The following is a 17846-nucleotide window of genomic DNA, read 5'->3' as shown; positions in this document are numbered from 1 at the left end:
TTGGGCTTTTTTCTTTCCAACACCTAAGAACATTTGGCAATAGTAATACCCATCTTTTCTTCCAAAACCCAAACCCCTTATTGTGGTTTACGAAAAAGATGATTTCTCGACAAGGAGAAGAAAGTGGTAAAAAAAAACCAATAAAGTTGAATCATATGGAACAAACAACAAAACCATAATTAAATATAAAAATGAAACGAAGACCAGAACGTTGTGGGACCAGCCACCTTCTAACAACTACTCTTTTTCATTTCTCAATAACACAATACGAGCGACGACTTTTACAATTTTTATTACAACTTGAAACTGTGTCTTGTGTCTTCTTCCTTTCACAAAAGGTTCATACATATATACATATGAGCAAATGCACATGAATAAGTTGTTGTTACACAAGAAGATAAAATGGCTTTCCGTGGGAAGTACTTCTTCCCAATACTCATGACTCTATCGCTATTTCTAATAATCAGATACAACTACATAGTCTCCGATGATCCTCCTCTCCGGCAAGATCTCCCTGGTCGTGGATCATCTTCTTCCGGCGATGACGTCGTCGTAAATCCCGTCAAGACTCGGTCAAAGAAGTCAAAGAGACTGTTTCACACGGCGGTGACAGCCACGGACTCGGTGTACAGCACGTGGCAGTGTCGGATCATGTATTATTGGTATAACAGGTTCAGGGACGAACCAGGGTCGGATATGGGTGGGTATACCCGGATCTTGCATTCGGGTCGACCTGATGGGCTCATGGATGAGATCCCTACCTTTGTTGCTGACCCTCTTCCCTCCGGTGTTGACAAGGTTCTTTATCTTATTTAATTATCTTGTTACATTGGTGATTTATATAATATGCATTGGTTACTAGCTAGCTTAATTCTCGAATGATCATGATTTTACTTTTCGAGTTTGAGGTTTATAATTGACAATAGTTGCCTAATCAAAACAAATCTCATGGAATCTTGTATTATATGATTGAGCTATCGAAATTAAGTAATGGCTCATGTTGTAATTTTTTTTTTCTTCTTTATCAAAATAAAACGATGATGAGTTGTATATAATGTGCAGGGATATGTAGTTCTAAATAGGCCTTGGGCGTTTGTGCAATGGCTACAACAAGCACATATAGAGGAAGAGTACGTATCATTTACATTCTCATTCCCTTAATTATTTCCATCATACTCTTTAAAACTCTAAATTTATTTTTATTCGTAGTTTTGAGTTTATTGATGATATTCAACCCAAACATTTTGGTACGGAAATGCGACTTTTGATGCTCATATATATTCTTCTTCTATTGACCATCATGTCAGTTACATTCTCATGGCGGAACCTGATCATATCATTGTTAAACCCATACCAAACTTAGCTAGAGGCAACCTCGCGGCTGCGTTTCCCTTTTTTTACATTGAACCGAAGAAATATGAATCAGTTCTCCGCAAATTCTTCCCCAAAGAGAATGGATTGATATCAAGAATTGATCCCATTGGTAATTCACCAGTGATTGTCACTAAGGTATAATAATCACATCACGAAGAAAAAAAATGTACATTGCCCGGACCGCATATATGGTTCCAAGACTAATACTTTTCTTGGTTTTGTAGAAATCACTGATGAAAATTGCTCCAACATGGATGAACGTTTCTTTGGCTATGAAGAATGACCCACAAACAGATAAAGCTTTTGGTTGGGTCCTTGAAATGTATATTTTTTTTCTCTCGACCTTAATTAATATGACCCCTCTAGTTTTAGTTATATAATGTTTTTCTAATTGATCTATGTTTGATTTTATACTATAAGGTATGCATATGCTGTTTCTTCAGCGTTACACGGCGTGAGCAATATTCTACACAAAGACTTCATGATTCAGGTTTTGATCAATATATAAAACTTTATCTATTATATCAAAAGTTTCCGAATTTTGGAACATAACTAGTCATGTTTTGTCTGTTGGTATAGCCTCCTTGGGACCCTGAAACAAAGAATACGTACATAATACATTACACTTATGGGTGCGATTTCGATATGAAGGTACATAAATCATGAAACAAGTAGCAATAAAACTAGCAACAATGAATGTATTAGATACGCTTGGTTATATATTGTATCCATTGGTTATATAATTTACAGGGGAATATGATGATCGGGAAGATTGGAGAATGGAGATTCGATAAACGATCTTACGGGAGTAAACCGCCCCCAAGAAATCTTCCGTTGCCTCCTCGAGGAGTTCCCGAGAGTGTGGTATGTATAGAAACAATACTTCTCCTTTGTTTCTTTTTAATTTTTTCCTCTTGCACAGTCCTAATCATTAAGTGGACATAACACAATGCAGGTGACATTGGTGACAATGATGAACGAAGCTACGGCTAATATTCCCAACTGGGAATCTTGAAAATAAATTATTTTTCCTAAGCAAGATTCAATTCCTTTGACTCTGTTCCATAGTTTTCTTTACTCGTATATTCGATATCTAAGTCCAAGATTTATGAATTGGAAAGGAAAAAGAAAAAAAAAGAAAAAAAGAGAAAAGTTAGTAGTAGAAAACTTACGAAGACACTACCGGTTTAGACAGAAAGAAACAAAGTTCGAGTCATTATTAAAGAAACGATATGACCATGTAGAGGTATCCTGTTTGAAAACGAGAGTGATATTGACTGCTGTTATGTTTCAGTTTCACTCTCATTTTTGTTTTTGATATTGCCTGCTGATAAGTAAATGGTTTAGCTTACTTATTAACAAACATTTTGAACATGAGAACACAGTAAAGCTTTAACAAATGCACATATTATCTCTGTTAACAAAGAACACTTATCTTTAACATGGTCAAAGTTCAAAAGCTAGTATTTTCAAGGTTCGATCTGCAGAGCTTTCCTTCCCAGTACATCTCGTTTTCATGTAGCATGGTCGTGACGATAGAGACAATTTTGTAAGAAAATGAAAACAAATAAACTATCTTACCAAAATAAAACATAAAGTCCATGTAAGTTACCTATATTTTTCTTGAACTGCGTACTATAACTACAACGACCGAGGAAAAAAAATAGAGTGAAAAAGCCTAATTTAATTTCCGTTTACTTCTTAAAAACAAGAAGTAGAAACATCGTTCCACTAAAACAGAGAAGACAAGAACCAAAAAAAAAAAGAGAATATGAAATCTCTTATTACATTCTTCTTTCTTCCTTTTTTTTTCGACCCTTCTTGAGTGATAATAAAAACATGCAGGTGAACTCGCTTACTCGATCACCCCCGACCACTTGTACGGAAAAAAGAAGCAAATCACCATTCTTTTTATTATCTGCTATTCTGCTTTCTTTAGCTTGTACCGTACAGAGTCTCGTCTTCGTCAGTGGGTGCAGCCATATTCAGATCAGGGAGGAAGAAGAAACCTTTCTCTTCGTTTTTGATCGGTAAGTGCCTACGTTTACGAGACTCTTCTAGATTTGATTTACTACTAATCAGATCTGTCTTGCCTCGATCTGCGTATGCATGCTGACAAAAAAAAAAAACAGAACAGATTCTGAATCAGGTTTCGAGGATCAGTGGAAACGAACCAAGGTAGTTAGTAATTTAAGGTTTAAAGAGAGAAATGAAATACCTTAATTCTCTTCAAGCTTTGGTTCTTTGCATTTCGTTCAAAGTAGGTGGCTTGCACATTTGCAATCTTCTGATGATGATGACCACAAGAGAGTATTAGAACATAAAAAGATTTAGGAGACAAGAGCAGTAAAAAAAAAATAACATTATAATTTACCTTTTCAAGGTCAAGTCTTTCCTTCAAATGCAAGTGCTCTGCATCTTTAAGTTCGAAAGATGTCTGCAATAAGCCAAATGAGCATTAGAGAGATCGATCATACAGAAGAATGTTCTAAACATTTTGTTGAGATCTTTTCTTTATAATATACCTTCTTCTTCTTCTTTGATCTCCTAAAGCAAGAGCTGGTGAATTCATTTATTGCCTGCAAAAACCACACACACGCATTGATTAACAACAACAATATATAAGTAATTGCTTATAATAAACTGAAACTAAAGAGAATTCAGAATTAGATGCTAAAGAGAGACTCTTTAATTCGAACGAGGGATCTTTATTAAAAACCAAACAACAAAAAAGGAGCAAAAGTAAAAAAAAAAGTTAACCAATTTCAAAAAGGCCTTTCTTAAATAAATAAAAAAGTTGGTAATTTTCAAATAAAGAGAGATTTAATATCATGATAATTCCGTGGCGTGGCAACATCACATGACACCATCATGATTATCAAACACTTAAAAATCACGTGACGACAAATTCAATCCGACACCCTAAAACGACATCGTGTTTATTATTAATCAATAAAACGATATACTGAAGACGCGCTACTTGTATGAAACAACAAGTTTCTTATAAATCCACCCCCCCATAATTTGTGGGATATGAGATAATACAAACAAAACCAGACCGGTCCCCCAAACCGGTCAATTCTCACCGGTTCTCAATTAAAAATCTTAGATTTAACACTCTCTAAAGTGGGAAACTATCATATTATCAAGTCACACCCAAAGAATCTTGCAAATTACCTAAATCCAATTTAAAAAAACAATTCTGAACCCAAAATAAAAAATAAAGCTTTCACCGGTTCACAAAATTTACCCATTTAAGTTATTTTTTTTTATAATCAGACTGAATAGATTCAAGATTTTTTCACAGTTAAAATTGAGTAAATTCTAGATTTTTGTTAGTCAAGTCACACCCAAGAATCGTGCAAATTACCAAAAAGGAATTAAAAACAAAAACAAAAACAAATCTGAGCCAAAAAAAACATTAATTAAAAGAAAAAAAACCTTTTGACTCTGTAGGAGAGAGGATGGATCCGTAATTTACCCTAATCGAAGGCTACTCAACCTTTTTAACCACTAGGGCTAACAAAAAAAAAAGTTAATCGTCATCGGAGAATATTTTCCGACGATTGACAGGGGTAAAAAGGTCAGCAACAAAAAAATCTCAACTCAACAAAAAAGAAAAACTTTGACGTGAATGGATCTGTGATTTACTCTAAGAGAAGGTTTTTCATACGTTTGTACAGTAAGGGGTAAAAAGGTCAAAAAAACATTTCCACCGGAAACGAAGATAACTTTTTCCGACGAAGGTCAAACAAAATGTAACTGACAAAAAAAAACCCGATATGATTAAAAAAGCGATTTAGCCGAAGACGACGTACGTAAGAGTACGATAGATGACATCATCAGCCGAAGACTGAGTAAAAATCGTGTACGGAGGAAGAAAGGGTAATTTAGGGATTTCAAAAGAAAAAACGGCAAAATCGCCGTATTTGAGAGATCGGAAACACACAAAAAAACCCAGAGAAAACCGAAGATCCAGAAGAAGAAGAAGAAGAAGAAGAAGAAGAAGGATTTGGAGAATGGAGGAAGTAACAAACACATACCTTAGATCCGGATGTAGAGCAGCTAGCTAGACGACTAGTATCTTCAAAACCATCGGCGGTTGCGGTAGAAGGAGAAGTAGATCCGCCACTCCAGCATAAAGGAGTCATCGGACTAGCTCTAGCCGAATCAGTTTCCTTCTTCAGATAACCTCCGACGCCACCAACATTAACCCCTAACCTCGAAGGTCGTGACCGCCGTTGACGAATCCCCCACCGTAATTCAGGTAGATTAACCGCCTGATTATCGGATTTAACAGTTCCGGCGTGTTTGAGTCGGAGAAGAAGCTCCACCAACATAACGTCGTCTGTTAAAGCCGTCTCCACCCACTCATCCACCATCTTAGGCTTCTTCACAGACGTTATTCTCATCGAAATCGGCTCAAAGGTAACAGAAGCGGCGGCGATAAAGAGAAGAAACAAAAATAAAGAGAGAGAGAGATGGAAGAGATGAGAATGTGAGGAGAGTCTCTGATAAATGAATATATATGAGCCATCCTTCCTTCCCTTCCTTAATACTATTAATATTTTCTCTCATTCTCTCTTTTATTTTTTGTCATTAATTTTCTGATTTTATGTAAATCGTTTTTTTTTTTTTCCATTTTATATGTCAATTTGAGAATCTTTTTTGTATTTTTGTTCTCACTGCTGTGTCGACGATGTGAAAATGTTTTTAAGATCGGGTCTTTGGTTAAAGTGGGACCTACCACATTAGTGTTGCAGATGATGGTAACGAATCTTCTTTGCTTGTTATTAAGCCCAACTACGGCCCAATATTTAGAGTCCAACCGAATCTGCTCTTTGATGGAGCTTCTAGTGTTTGTCTCTTCCATCTCTATATGATCCGACTTAAAATGAGATGAGAATAGCCTCTTGTCACTCCAATTTGACATTCAAAAACCACCCATGGTCAACTATAATTAGAGATTGACAAAGGCTTAGTTACATTTACCAAAGTTTTCACTAATACTTCGCTTGCTATCTCTGGACCGTTTTGATAGGTTGTAAGGTCCAAAACCAGCACTAGAAACATAACAGAAAGATTTCGTGAATTGAACAAACTGCAAATCTATGAAGTCTGATATACCTTCTTCACTAACAAACGATTACATATAACATCGGATACCACTGGACAGTAAAAACCACATCTTTTCTTAAAACCTGAAATCACACTTAACAGATCATTATGAAACTCTGAAGACAACCCATTATTCAAAATAGACTTAAAAGAAATGCGAAAAGCCTATTCACATATACTACAATACTAAACCCTAGAAGTGAAACTTAAAGACTTGTTGAAGAAGAAGATAATTTCGATCTTTCCCCTTGAAAAAATAAGAGAAGAATTCGAAATTTTTTCCATTACGAAGATGTCTCTGCATCTTCTAACTTCCGGATGATGCGAGATCGGACCTGTTTATTTGAACGATCAGAGGGAAGAAATCAGAAATGAATCACGCGATATCTAGGCGTAGGATTCTGATGAGATCGTTGGTTGCATCGGTTGGTTTGAACACAGAGACGCTTTTCTTAGCGAAGAACGCCGGTAAAGGGACTTCACTCGGCGGCGGAGATGTCGATGTTACTGGACCAGCGTAAAACAAAGCCGGCGTCGAGTTCCGATTCGTAGAAACTCTGATCGGAGTCGATATCATAACCGGATCTGTCCCGGTCCGACGGTTAGATTTCAGATCTGGCTTTTCAACCGCTAGATCTGGTATCTTAACGTTGTTGCCGCGCTTCAAAATTCTCACAGGATTTGCGTGGTTCAGAGGACGAGAAGGAGGAGGGATCGTGGTTTGATGACGTGGCGGACTCCGGCGACGGCGATTTGTTACCGGTTTTTTATGACGGTGAGGAGTGGGAACGTTGTTGTTTGTGGAGAAGAGATCGTTTAGACAATCACGAGGATGAAGGACAGCGACTTCCATGGTGATTTCTGAGAAAATGAGAGAGTTGGGGAAGAAGAAGGGTATAACTGTAAAAAGAGAGATGATTTGAGATGGTGAAGATAGTTTTAGTTTTTTATATACTACAGAGAGGATTGTTAATTTGTTAGCGTGTGTGTGTGTCTTCTTCGATGGCAAAGATGTGGTTTGGTTTCTTTACCCAACCACAACTCACTCACTCGTTACCAGTTTTATTATCTGACGCGCTTTTGTTATTTTTTCTTTATTTTATTAGTTGATACGATTAAAAAAAAAAAAAAACAAACAAACACATTTTGTTTTTTTGTTGTCAACTGATGTTATTAATAAACTTGGTTCAACCAAAATAGGATACAAAGTAGAATACTATGCCCAAGAGAGGGGAGACTTAAGCCGACGGACTACAAGAATATCTTCTGAGATAAAGGCCGGAAGAAAACAAAATTTCCCTGAAAACGATGTAAAACTATACATAACGACAGCATTTAATAACAAAAACGAAAAGGGATAACAACCTTAATCTAAGAGCAAAAGCAACGGGCCAAAAAACCTTAAGGAAAACAATAAAACCAAGAGAGCAAAGAATATCTTCCTCTAACACACAAACGAATGAGATTTACCATGGATGCCCATAGCCAACTCAAGAATAACATCAACCATCTCCTAACACGATGAGAGCCAATCTCTCGTAACCAAGAACCAGGGACTTCATAACGGCAAGCAAGACCACTCACTTCCGGAAGTGACAATGACGTTGATACGCCCATGAACGTCAAACTAGAAGTCTTCAAAATGCGAGGAGCAAGGCTTAACTTCTCGAAGAAACACCAATCTCATAAACGAAACCGACGAAAAAAGGAGAGAGCTATCACCCACTAAGCACAACAACAAGAAGAAGAGACTCAACAAACTTAAGATTCTACCATCACATTCAAATAAAACGAAACCTCTGCCTAGAAAACGGAGCCAAGACATCCCAAACGAAGGCTACTAAATCTGCTCGATACTACTAAGGACCACCATAGATCTACCAATAACAACAACCAACTAAAGCGATTCCATCTATCTCTAGCAAAACGTCGAAGAAGAACGGCCAGAAGGCCCGCTTACCGGACGATAGAAACCGACGAGACCATGGCCATGGATTCACGAAAAAACCAAACCTCGAGATCCACCAACAAAAACAGAGCACCCGCTAGATCTACAGATCTAGGACACTCAACAACAACCCTCTCTGGAGAAGCTGACTACCGACAGAACCAAACACCTTCGCCGTGAAGATCTACCATTTCCACCAGGATAAATTTTTCTCCAAACGAAATACCAGAGAAAGCAGAATTGCGGAACCAAAAAAACTACAGCACAAAACGAGAGGGGAAGCCACTGACGGCGTCGACAAGAAGCGCCAACCACCGAAGTGACTTCCCAGTCACAGATCTGAGGAAAGCCTAGGGTTTTCCTATTTGGGAGAAGAGAGCGGCGCTCGAGAGAAAAAAAAAGGTTTTTTTATTCAATATAAGATGTTACTACTCAAACACATTTTGTTTTGTTTTAGGCTTTTAGCTATAATACATTTATGGGTCTAAAATAGTAACACTAGTTTGAGGAATTATTGTTAAGAAATTGTGGGGTTTTGTTTTTTTTTGTTACACTTAACATTATTTAAACAAATGAAAAGTTGAGGGAAGTTTGAAGAATGTTTGGTCACTTCATTTGGTTACATATATTTTTTGAGTTTTAAATGTTTTTATTATGTATTTAATAATTTATGAATACTTTACTATTATAAATAAAAAAAAGCATTATTAGTTTAGGAAATAATTATAAAAACCAACACTTTTTTGTAAATTTTGTTACAAAAAAAAAAAATTAAAAACATAAATGTTAATGAAATTGGTTAGGTTCTTAAAACAACTAGATGAGGTTCGCGTAGTTACATAAATAAATATATAAAAAAAATAAATATTCGATAATAAGTAAAATTTAAGTGATGAAAAATAAAAAATATCACATAAATAAATATATATAATGATAGTTTATATTTTCATCATAGAAAATAATTTCTAAAGGGTAGAGCTGACTTCACATTCAAAGAACAAATCATTTTGAGGCTCTTCTTTGTCATTGCATATCACGCCAATTTTAGGAATGTTGAGACCCTAACTCCTCAACCTGGCACTTTTATTCATCGAGATAACTGGATTCATGCTTCTTACTTGTGGTAATCCACCATGCTCTTCCACTTAGTACAACCCTTACCACTGCGTCAATTGGTAAGCCAACTACCTGAGGAGTAATAGACCCAGCCAAGTCTATAAGGAGTCATAGACATGCCCAGTTGTCATGCCAGAAGCTAGCAGTTTCCCAGACTCAATCTCACAAACAATGAAAGGTCTGGCCAGAACTCTATAAACATCTAAAACCACCATGTCTACCGCCACTATCACCGCCGGTGACAGTCTCTAAGAATCTAGACTTTATCTTTTGGAAACGCCAAGATTAACTAATCTTAAATATTTAGATGTGTCATTGGATGGATCTCGACACCACTCTAACTACTTGTCTTTCGTGCGATAGATGTTTATAGAATCAAGTCATCTAAGCTAACTAAATGTTTTGGTTTAAAGTATCATGAACTTATTAGAGCTAGCAATCGTACAAAAAACCAAATAAACAAAGTCCCAAGTTGTAATCAAGTTTGGAAAAGGGTTACAACTAAAGTCTCTATTGTCTTTAACCAAAAAAAAAACAAAAAGTCACTATTTCTACAAGAACGGTCTCATATTTTAATTATTTCAAATAAGTGCAAATAAATTTGACAAATATGTAAGAAAAAAAGATAGTATGGTTAAATTTTTTATTTATTTATTAGAATGATAAGAAAGCTACAATTTGGTACTTCTTGAGTTCTTGTAGCTAGTTGACATAACGAAAGCTACAATTTGGTACTTCTTGTAGCTAGTTGACATAACGACCATTCCACATCCGAGTGTAAGAAGCTTTCATTATTTCAACAGAAAGATCTGGATTCCTGCGGACGAAAGCCTTGAACTCAGCAGTTTCGCATATAGTCTCCAAATTCATTATGATAAAGCTGGCAGCAGAGTCATTCAATGCTTCGTCAAATGGAATCAAGGACAGCTCCAAGACGTTAAGAGCATTCGATGGGTCAAGAGATGCTATAAGCTCGTTTCTGCATAGTTCCCGTAAATGCAGAATCTCATATTTGTCGCCTGCTATATAAAGTGATTGAACATGTTTCTTCTCTTTTTCAGAAAGCACCGAGCTGTTGTCGTAAATGAACTCAACTAAACCCTCCAATGGTTCTTGTTTAAGTTCAAAGAGAGTTATTGTCTCGATCTTACCATCCGAAGCCTTGAACTTGTCTGATTCCAGTATCTTCTTAAACACCTCTGATGTTGCTGCCTATTAACATTTGAGGAAATTAAAAACATTTCAAGTATAAGTTAAGATCCAACTATTTCTAATAACCATTTTTTATTACTATTAATGCATTTCCAAATTTATTTTATTGAGTCGGAAGAATGATAAATAAAAGACACTAAATAAGAGAAGAAGAAAAAATAGAAACCATAACAAGTTTGTGGACAGAGATAGCTTCACCCTTTTTAGAGTCCCCTGCCTTGAGCCGTAGGTCGACTTGCCATTGTTCAATAAAGAGATTTGCAAATCCACCCAAGAAAATATCTCTGTTTCTCCGTGTTGCCATAGTTTGAACTTAATTTAGCAAGCCGTAGGTGAGTTGTTATATAGAGAAAACTCCACAAACGGCAGTCAAAATTAAAATGACTCTTATTTAATTTTCTTCGATTTCCAAGACTGGAGACAGTAATGATTAGTGAATGTCCCATGCAAGTCCCAACTTTTATTTGCCCTTCTCTCATGGGAGTAGAGTAATGTAAAAGTAGTAATATAACAAAACACTCTATTGCCCAAGCCACTTATATATACGGATATTTTAGAAGTATTTTCGAGAATATAAGTGGCTTGGGCAATAGAATGTTTTGTTATACTAGAGTAATATTACTACTTCCTCTCTATTAGAATAGATAATTTTTTTTGACACTTTCACATAAATTAAGAAAAATATTTAATGTTTAGCAATAAATATATTATTATTCACAATAATATATTTTTTAAATTATTAACTAATAGTAATTCATCAAAGTTTTAAATTTTCAATCAATTATTTTTGAAATTTGTAATTTTCTAGTATTAATTGATAAAAATATACAGAAAATCATCTATTATGATACAAAAAAAAATTCTATAAAATCATGTATTGTGATACAGAGCAAGTATTATTTACTCTTGTTTAGATTTTCTTTTCATTACATCTTTACTTACTTTACAGTTTCGTAGGAAACTAGTTTACTTTTCCAATAGAAAAAAAAAATTACAACTTTGATTTCCCTTTTCCCTAATTTAAATTTCTCTCTTTTTAATGTCTCTTTAGTCACTAGTAATGCTATTAAAGATTATTTATTAATTCTTAACATTTTTGTTTCAAATAAAAATGTATATATATATTTTTTCAACCTAACAAAAAAAATGTATATATATTTATGAAGTTAAAATGTTTAAAATTTTGCATACATATTAAGAGTTATTTTACGGCTCCTAATATACCATTGTCTGTAGTTATTTATTTATTTATTTTCTCTCTAATTTAGAAGCAATATAATAGAAACAAAAATATATTTTCTGAATTATGAATAGAGAGAGCCATATGGTACTAAAGCTCAAGCTCTAATTTCTCAAAAAAAAATCAATTAATAATCGAGTTAACTTATTAATAGCAAAGAAAATATGTGTGGTCTAATCCCAAAACTTTTCCTCCTTAGTTCATCACTTTCATTTCTTTGTAGAGAAAAAAAAAAATATCAACTCTTTTTTTTTTTTTTTTTTTTTTTTTCAAAAGACACCTTTCTATTTCCCTCCATAATTTGCAATAAAAGAGAGATTTCAAGAAGACAGCGAGAGAAGAAAGCGATAGTTCGTTCACTCTTCGCTTTCTCAAGAATCTCTTAAACCCCCCCCAAAAAAAAGTCTTTATAGTGAAACCCATCAGAAACTTTTCTTTTCTCAGCAAAAAAACAATAATGAGAGACCTTCTTCTTCTTCTTCTTCTTCTTCTTCTTCTTCTTAACATCTTCATTATTGTTTCTGCTTCTTCTTCTGCTTCAAACCCTTCTCTAGCTCCTGTTTACTCTTCCATGGCTACATTCTCTCCTGGTATTATTTTTCGTTGACTTCATTTCAGTTTTTTTTTAATAAAAATTTCTTGGTTTCTTGATTTGATCTATGCGTCCTCGAGTTTCGAAAAAAAAAAAAAGATAATTTTGTTTTTTTTTTTAAATTAAATGCTATTTATGAGCTACTCTCTTCTTGTCTTTTTGTTTTTATTTTAATTGGAAATGTAATTCTTATCTGAAATTCATTCTTGAATTTAGAAACTTGGGTTTGATTTAGAATTTCAAGAACCATACTTGAGAAACTTGACAATTGAAACCGAATCCTTGTGTTTTCAGGAATTCAAATGGGAAGTGGTGAAGAAGACATATTTGTTGCTCATAAGAAACTTCTGATTAGTCTCATAATCAGTTTCTCTTCTCTTGGCCTTGTAGTCTTGTTCTGTTTAGGCTTCTGGTTTTATCGCAAGAACCAATCTCCAAAATCCATCAATAATTCAGGTAATGAATCACTAATTAATATACCATTTAGAGTGTATACTGATGATTTCAAGTTTCTTTATTGATTTTTATTAATTTCAAGTTTGTTTGAGATTATGCGTATTGATCTTTTGTGCAATGTTTTTAAAAATGAAGATCCTGAGACTGGGAATTCATTTTCCTTGTTTATGAGACGACTCAGCTCGATTAAAACTCAGAGGAGAACATCTATCAACAAGGGTTATGTGCAGTGTTTCGATATCAAGACGCTTGAGAAAGCAACAGGCGGTTTTAAAGAGAGTAACGTAATCGGACAAGGCGGTTTCGGATGCGTTTACAAGGCTTGTCTGGACAACAACACAAAAGCAGCGGTCAAGAAGATCGAAAACGTTAGCCAAGAAGCGAAACGTGAATTTCAGGTAAAAATAACATAAACCTATATATTTGTCCTGTTTCAGCTTCTGATTTCTTGTAAATCCCTGATTCTTGGAGATCTCAGAATGAAGTTGACTTGTTAAGCAAGATCCAGCACGCGAACGTTATCTCATTGTTGGGCTCTGCAAGTGAAATCAACTCGAGTTTCCTCGTTTATGAGCTCATGGAGAAAGGATCCTTAGATGAGCAGTTACATGGTAAAAAACACATGTTCTCATATGTATAATCTTGTTTAACCCAATGTATTGTAAAAAAATAAAAATGATTATATGAATTAATAATCATGATTGATTAGTTTTATCTATATAATTAATGTCTTAGGGCCTTCTGGTGGATCAGCTCTAACATGGCACATGCGTATGAAGATTGCTCTTGATACAGCCAGGTAATAGCCGACACTTATCAACTCCTTGACCGGTTTTTTCGTCGGTTAATCTCGGTTTTGATTCTGAGGAACCGGTTTTTCATCTGTTTGATCGCAGAGGGCTAGAGTATCTCCATGAGCATTGTCGTCCACCAATTATCCACAGGGATTTGAAATCTTCGAATATTCTTCTTGATTCTTCCTTCAACGCCAAGGTTCGTACCGAGTCTTTTTTTCTTAAAATGTTGTTTAGAATAGATCTTGGTTCTTGTTTTAGTGTAAAACTACTGTTTGGTTACAAAAATGCAGATTTCAGATTTTGGTCTTGCTGTATCGCTTGATGAGCATGGCAAGGCCAACATTAAACTATCTGGGACACGGTTATGTTGCCCCGGAATATCTCCTAGACGGTAACTATGTTCACTCTTTATTCCCTGACTCAGTTCTCATATCTTAGTTTAGTTGTGCAACACATAATAATTCATAATAATTCATCATAATAATAGTTGTTTAACACACTAGTCTCACTCTCTCATGGATTCATTAACATTTTAGCTTAAATAATCGTTTTGTGATGAAAAGAACTGTGTGATTTTGGATATATGTGTGTAGGTAAACTGACAGATAAGAGTGATGTTTATGCATTTGGGGTGGTTCTGCTTGAACTCTTGTTGGGTAGACGGCCGGTTGAGAAACTGACTCCAGCTCAATGCCAGTCTCTTGGGACTTGGGTATGTTTTTATACGGTTTAACAGCGTTCTATTAAAATTAATTGGTTTGTGATGTATATAGTATGTTGATGGTGCAGGCAATGCCACAACTTACTGACAGATCCAAGCTTCCAAACATTGTGGATTCAGTTATAAAAGATACAATGGATCTCAAGCACTTATACCAGGTTCGGTCTTAAAATAGAACCGGTTTAAAGTCTATTTTGTTTGTGTGACTAAAACTCGAATGTTGCTTCAATAGTTAGGCTTTGAATTGATGGTTTTGTGATGTAAAACCGGTGAGATTGCAAATACTTAATAGATTATTGAATCAAGGCTGTTAAATATTTTCGCAGGTAGCAGCCATGGCGGTGCTATGCGTGCAGCCAGAACCGAGTTACCGGCCGTTGATAACTGATGTTCTTCATTCACTTGTTCCACTGGTTCCAGTTGAGCTAGGAGGGACTCTCCGGTTAACAAGATGATTGACATCGGACACCAAAAATCCAAATCCGTTTTGATGAGTGATCTTTTTTACCTCTTTTTTATTTTTGTATAGGGTTGTGATTCACTCATCTCAAAGTTTGGGGGTAAGAATACGAGAATAGAAGTTTTCCAGGGTTGTTTGGTTCTATAATTACATCTATATATTTTTATAAAATTTGTAAATTGTTTATATATCACATGTCTTAATTTTGTGGTTATGAAAAATGTGGAAACTTAACATGGTTTCATAAATTCATAATTCGAAAACAAATTACTACAATCTAGCATGATAAAAGTTTGATCGATCTGATTCGAATTCGAACTGACTTGAAATTGGTATCATCATCTAGATTCAAATCCAATACAATGCTTGTTGAAAAAAAAATGACTTCTATCGTATCATATGCCTCTAGATTCTGGATTAGTCGAACCAAAAGGTCATAGATTCATCATACATCAATGAATTATGTTTGAGCAAAGATAAAGAAAATAACAAATGGAATTTAATCATTGACTATCATTTGTCAATGATGTCAAGGATGGAATGAGCATGATCATGGGCAGAGAACGTAAGTTTGGGAAGAGTAAATATCTGGATGAGAAAGATGGTTTAGTTTGTTGTGGCATAGAGATGGTTCTGATGGAGGAACTGGACCTCGTTGTAGCTTGTTATGTAAACCGTACAATCGTCCCAAATCCTTCTCCCATATTGGCGGTCTCCCCGAGCTTCCCTTTCTGAGCAAAGCTAGAAGACACATCACCAAAATGAATCTCCACATTCTTTAGTTGAATAAGGAACGTTGAAATATGACACCAAGGCTATATAACAACAAATTGGGTAAGAAGGGAACGTATGAAAATGAAAGAAGAAAACGTTGATGGATCTAGCTATCAGTCTGTACTATATATAAGGAAATAGAGAGTGAATTGATTTGAATGATGCTAAACTGGTATGTTTTGTCAACTTAAAATGATGCTGTTTAGAATATTGACTTGTTCCTTGTTATACAACTGAGTGGTAATGTCTTGAGTTCAACTTTTGCGTATAAATTTTAAGAAACGTTTAATCAACGTTGTTGTATTTTTGTGGGTTGATCTGTTTTTTCAACTATAATTATATAAGCAACCAAACATTAGAAGAAACTACAATAACGTCATCCTTTTCTAAGAAATCCTTTTAGTCTTCATGAAGAATGTTGCATCAGAATAGCTAGGCCAACAGTCAATAGCGACGGTGGGAACAAAAAAGCAATGGAAACAAAAACACATATAGCCGACCTAAGCAAGAAATGGGGTACACTTGAATTAAAATATAGGTCAAACCTAACACTTGAACTCCAAAATACCTCGTCACTTTTTGTGTTTAACCATTGAGTCCTATATATTTATACAACAAAATGACAATTGTTACATTTGAACTCTCTAATGCCAACTGCTTTTTGGATTAACAATTGTGTTTTTCTTAACTGATACTTTTGATTTAGTGAGATCGCTCACTACCCACAAGAGTAAAGATCGCACAAAACCATAATAATGTTTTTTACAATATATCAGTTGTAAAAAAAAAATTGAAAATTTTTAAGAGTTATAAATAATATATAATCTTATGTAAATTATCGTTTTCAGTTACCAAAACAAGTAACTAAATTAGCCAGGTAATTCAAAACGTTTTGAGTAATCAAGGTCAAGTATCCAAGTAATTCTGATGGTTCGAGTAATTAAGGAGACATGATTCAATGCAAAATGCACAAGGCTACCTAAATCTATTTCCTTTGTGTTCACTTACGTTGATGTCTTATCGCAACCATAAGAGAAATGAACCTAGGAAATGAATCTATAATAGGTGTAGAATGTAGATAGATAGCACGATACTCAAATATTATGTCAAGCCTCAAAGAAACACCATTAGTTATCTAATTACCAAAATGATAAGATGGCATACACAATGATCATAAGCACCAAACACGTTCGTCTCACTTCATCTGCACTTCTGTAAACCTCAAAAGCTACACTAACTACACATCTTAAGTACCTAAGATAATCATATGAAGACAAACTTGATCCTACTGATTGAGAGTAGTGAATAAAACAAGATAACAAAAAAAGTAATTTCCAAATCTTCAAACTAGTGAAAACCACAATGTCACTACAACGAGTACTCTTAAACCAATGATTCGGAAACATAAAATGATTAAAGAAAGTCTTACACAAAATGTGAACAATGTAATACTGTCACACAATCAAAACTGAAAAAAAAAAAAAAAGTCTTTATAGGAAAGATCAAATCTTTCACAAAAAGCAACAGTACCCACTTAGAATCCAAGCTTGGTTCTGCGCCAATGCCTACGCTTAGCATTGTACCTACAAAAAACCAGACAAACAAACCCAAATAAGATTTCACTAATTCCACCCTAAACCAAACGATCAAAACATACAAAAGCTACAAAATTCGTTTACAAAACCTGATGGTGTTGTCGGTACGAAGACGAATCCAGTGAGGGATAGGCCTGTTTTGTCTCATCTTCTTTCCAAGCTTCTTCTTGATCATGAACGTCTTGTGCGACGGCTGTTTCACATAATGAAGAGATCATCAAAATGATTCAAAGTTTCGAACTTTTAGTAACATTTTGATACCAAAATTGACTAAGATTGAAGTAGATGAAAGAAGGACTTACCATCTTGAAGCTTCTGCGATCTAGCTTCTGGAACCGAGCCGAAACGAAAGTGAAACCCTAAATCTGGAGAAGAAGCTTGTACATGTGGTGGCGGTGAGAATTTATACGCCGACGAGATTTTAGGGTTAGAGAGTCTTTTTA

General features: G+C 35.0%; 5 protein-coding genes and 2 pseudogenes across 7 annotated transcripts; 2 read left to right on the top strand and 5 right to left on the bottom strand.

Annotated features, from left to right (window-relative positions):
- The first annotated feature begins 265 nt into the window (after positions 1-265).
- On the top strand, positions 266-2667 carry LOC104703055 (hydroxyproline O-arabinosyltransferase 2-like). Its single transcript, XM_010418988.3, has 8 exons — positions 266-798; positions 1063-1130; positions 1308-1509; positions 1599-1696; positions 1795-1864; positions 1954-2025; positions 2125-2238; positions 2330-2667. Exons 1-8 carry the CDS (start codon positions 403-405, stop codon positions 2387-2389), a joined length of 1080 nt encoding a protein of 359 aa, XP_010417290.1. The 5' UTR covers positions 266-402; the 3' UTR covers positions 2390-2667.
- A 373-nt stretch (positions 2668-3040) lies between these two features.
- LOC104703054 (uncharacterized) lies at positions 3041-6061 on the bottom strand. 2 transcript variants are annotated; one of them, XM_087457340.1, is made up of 5 exons: positions 5418-6061; positions 3900-3953; positions 3749-3811; positions 3593-3661; positions 3041-3486 (listed from the first exon to the last, which is right to left on the bottom strand). In XM_087457340.1, exons 1-5 carry the CDS (start codon positions 5784-5786, stop codon positions 3310-3312), a joined length of 732 nt encoding a protein of 243 aa, XP_087313466.1. In that variant the 5' UTR covers positions 5787-6061; the 3' UTR covers positions 3041-3309. The 2 variants fall into 2 exon arrangements, with proteins under 2 accessions (XP_087313466.1, XP_087313467.1); XM_087457341.1 differs by having other exon boundaries at positions 3593-3658.
- Positions 6062-6466: 405 nt separating this feature from the next.
- Positions 6467-7519, bottom strand: LOC104703052 (uncharacterized). The gene has a single exon (XM_010418985.3). The coding sequence runs from the start codon at positions 7343-7345 to the stop codon at positions 6869-6871; it is 477 nt and encodes a 158-aa protein (XP_010417287.2). The 5' UTR covers positions 7346-7519; the 3' UTR covers positions 6467-6868.
- Positions 7520-10300: 2781 nt separating this feature from the next.
- LOC104705035 (putative BTB/POZ domain-containing protein At2g40440 pseudogene) lies at positions 10301-11072 on the bottom strand (annotated as a pseudogene).
- Positions 11073-12328: 1256 nt separating this feature from the next.
- On the top strand, positions 12329-15255 carry LOC104705034 (putative receptor-like protein kinase At1g80640; annotated as a pseudogene). Its single transcript, XR_015561289.1, has 10 exons — positions 12329-12598; positions 12895-13056; positions 13192-13454; positions 13535-13667; positions 13792-13855; positions 13953-14049; positions 14144-14244; positions 14447-14565; positions 14643-14732; positions 14901-15255. The product of XR_015561289.1 is annotated as a putative receptor-like protein kinase At1g80640 (transcript).
- Positions 15256-15436: 181 nt separating this feature from the next.
- Positions 15437-15809, bottom strand: LOC147941858 (uncharacterized). The gene has a single exon (XM_087457339.1). The coding sequence runs from the start codon at positions 15807-15809 to the stop codon at positions 15585-15587; it is 225 nt and encodes a 74-aa protein (XP_087313465.1). The 3' UTR covers positions 15437-15584.
- A 1315-nt stretch (positions 15810-17124) lies between these two features.
- LOC104703051 (large ribosomal subunit protein eL39z/eL39x-like) lies at positions 17125-17844 on the bottom strand. Its single transcript, XM_010418984.3, has 3 exons — positions 17706-17844; positions 17493-17596; positions 17125-17391 (listed from the first exon to the last, which is right to left on the bottom strand). The coding sequence occupies exons 1-3, from the start codon at positions 17706-17708 to the stop codon at positions 17343-17345; spliced, it is 156 nt and encodes a 51-aa protein (XP_010417286.1). The 5' UTR covers positions 17709-17844; the 3' UTR covers positions 17125-17342.
- Positions 17845-17846: the final 2 nt, after the last annotated feature.

This window comes from Camelina sativa, chromosome 7 (genome assembly GCF_030686135.1).
Source record: "Camelina sativa cultivar CO46 ecotype springtype chromosome 7, ASM3068613v1".
NCBI lineage: Eukaryota > Viridiplantae > Streptophyta > Magnoliopsida > Brassicales > Brassicaceae > Camelina > Camelina sativa.
The sequence above is the reverse complement of the archived record's forward strand: the minus strand, read 5'-3'. Positions and strand labels throughout refer to the sequence as shown.

Excerpts from the sequence above, each read along its gene's own strand:
- LOC104703055 (XM_010418988.3), top strand. The coding sequence starts at position 403 with ATGGCTTTCCGTGGGAAGTACTTCTTCCCAATACTCATGACTCTATCG. Across the intron at positions 799-1,062 it reads TTCCCTCCGGTGTTGACAAG|GGATATGTAGTTCTAAATAG; the intron begins GTTCTTTATCTT and ends TATAATGTGCAG. Across the intron at positions 2,239-2,329 it reads GAGGAGTTCCCGAGAGTGTG|GTGACATTGGTGACAATGAT; the intron begins GTATGTATAGAA and ends AACACAATGCAG.
- LOC104703054 (XM_087457340.1), bottom strand. The coding sequence starts at position 5,786 with ATGAGAATAACGTCTGTGAAGAAGCCTAAGATGGTGGATGAGTGGGTG. Across the intron at positions 3,954-5,417 it reads GCTCTACATCCGGATCTAAG|GCAATAAATGAATTCACCAG; the intron begins GTATGTGTTTGT and ends TGGTTTTTGCAG. Across the intron at positions 3,662-3,748 it reads AAAGACTTGACCTTGAAAAG|AAGATTGCAAATGTGCAAGC; the intron begins GTAAATTATAAT and ends CATCATCATCAG.
- LOC104703052 (XM_010418985.3), bottom strand. The coding sequence starts at position 7,345 with ATGGAAGTCGCTGTCCTTCATCCTCGTGATTGTCTAAACGATCTCTTC.
- LOC147941858 (XM_087457339.1), bottom strand. The coding sequence starts at position 15,809 with ATGTGGAGATTCATTTTGGTGATGTGTCTTCTAGCTTTGCTCAGAAAG.
- LOC104703051 (XM_010418984.3), bottom strand. Across the intron at positions 17,392-17,492 it reads CGTACCGACAACACCATCAG|GTACAATGCTAAGCGTAGGC; the intron begins GTTTTGTAAACG and ends GGTTTTTTGTAG.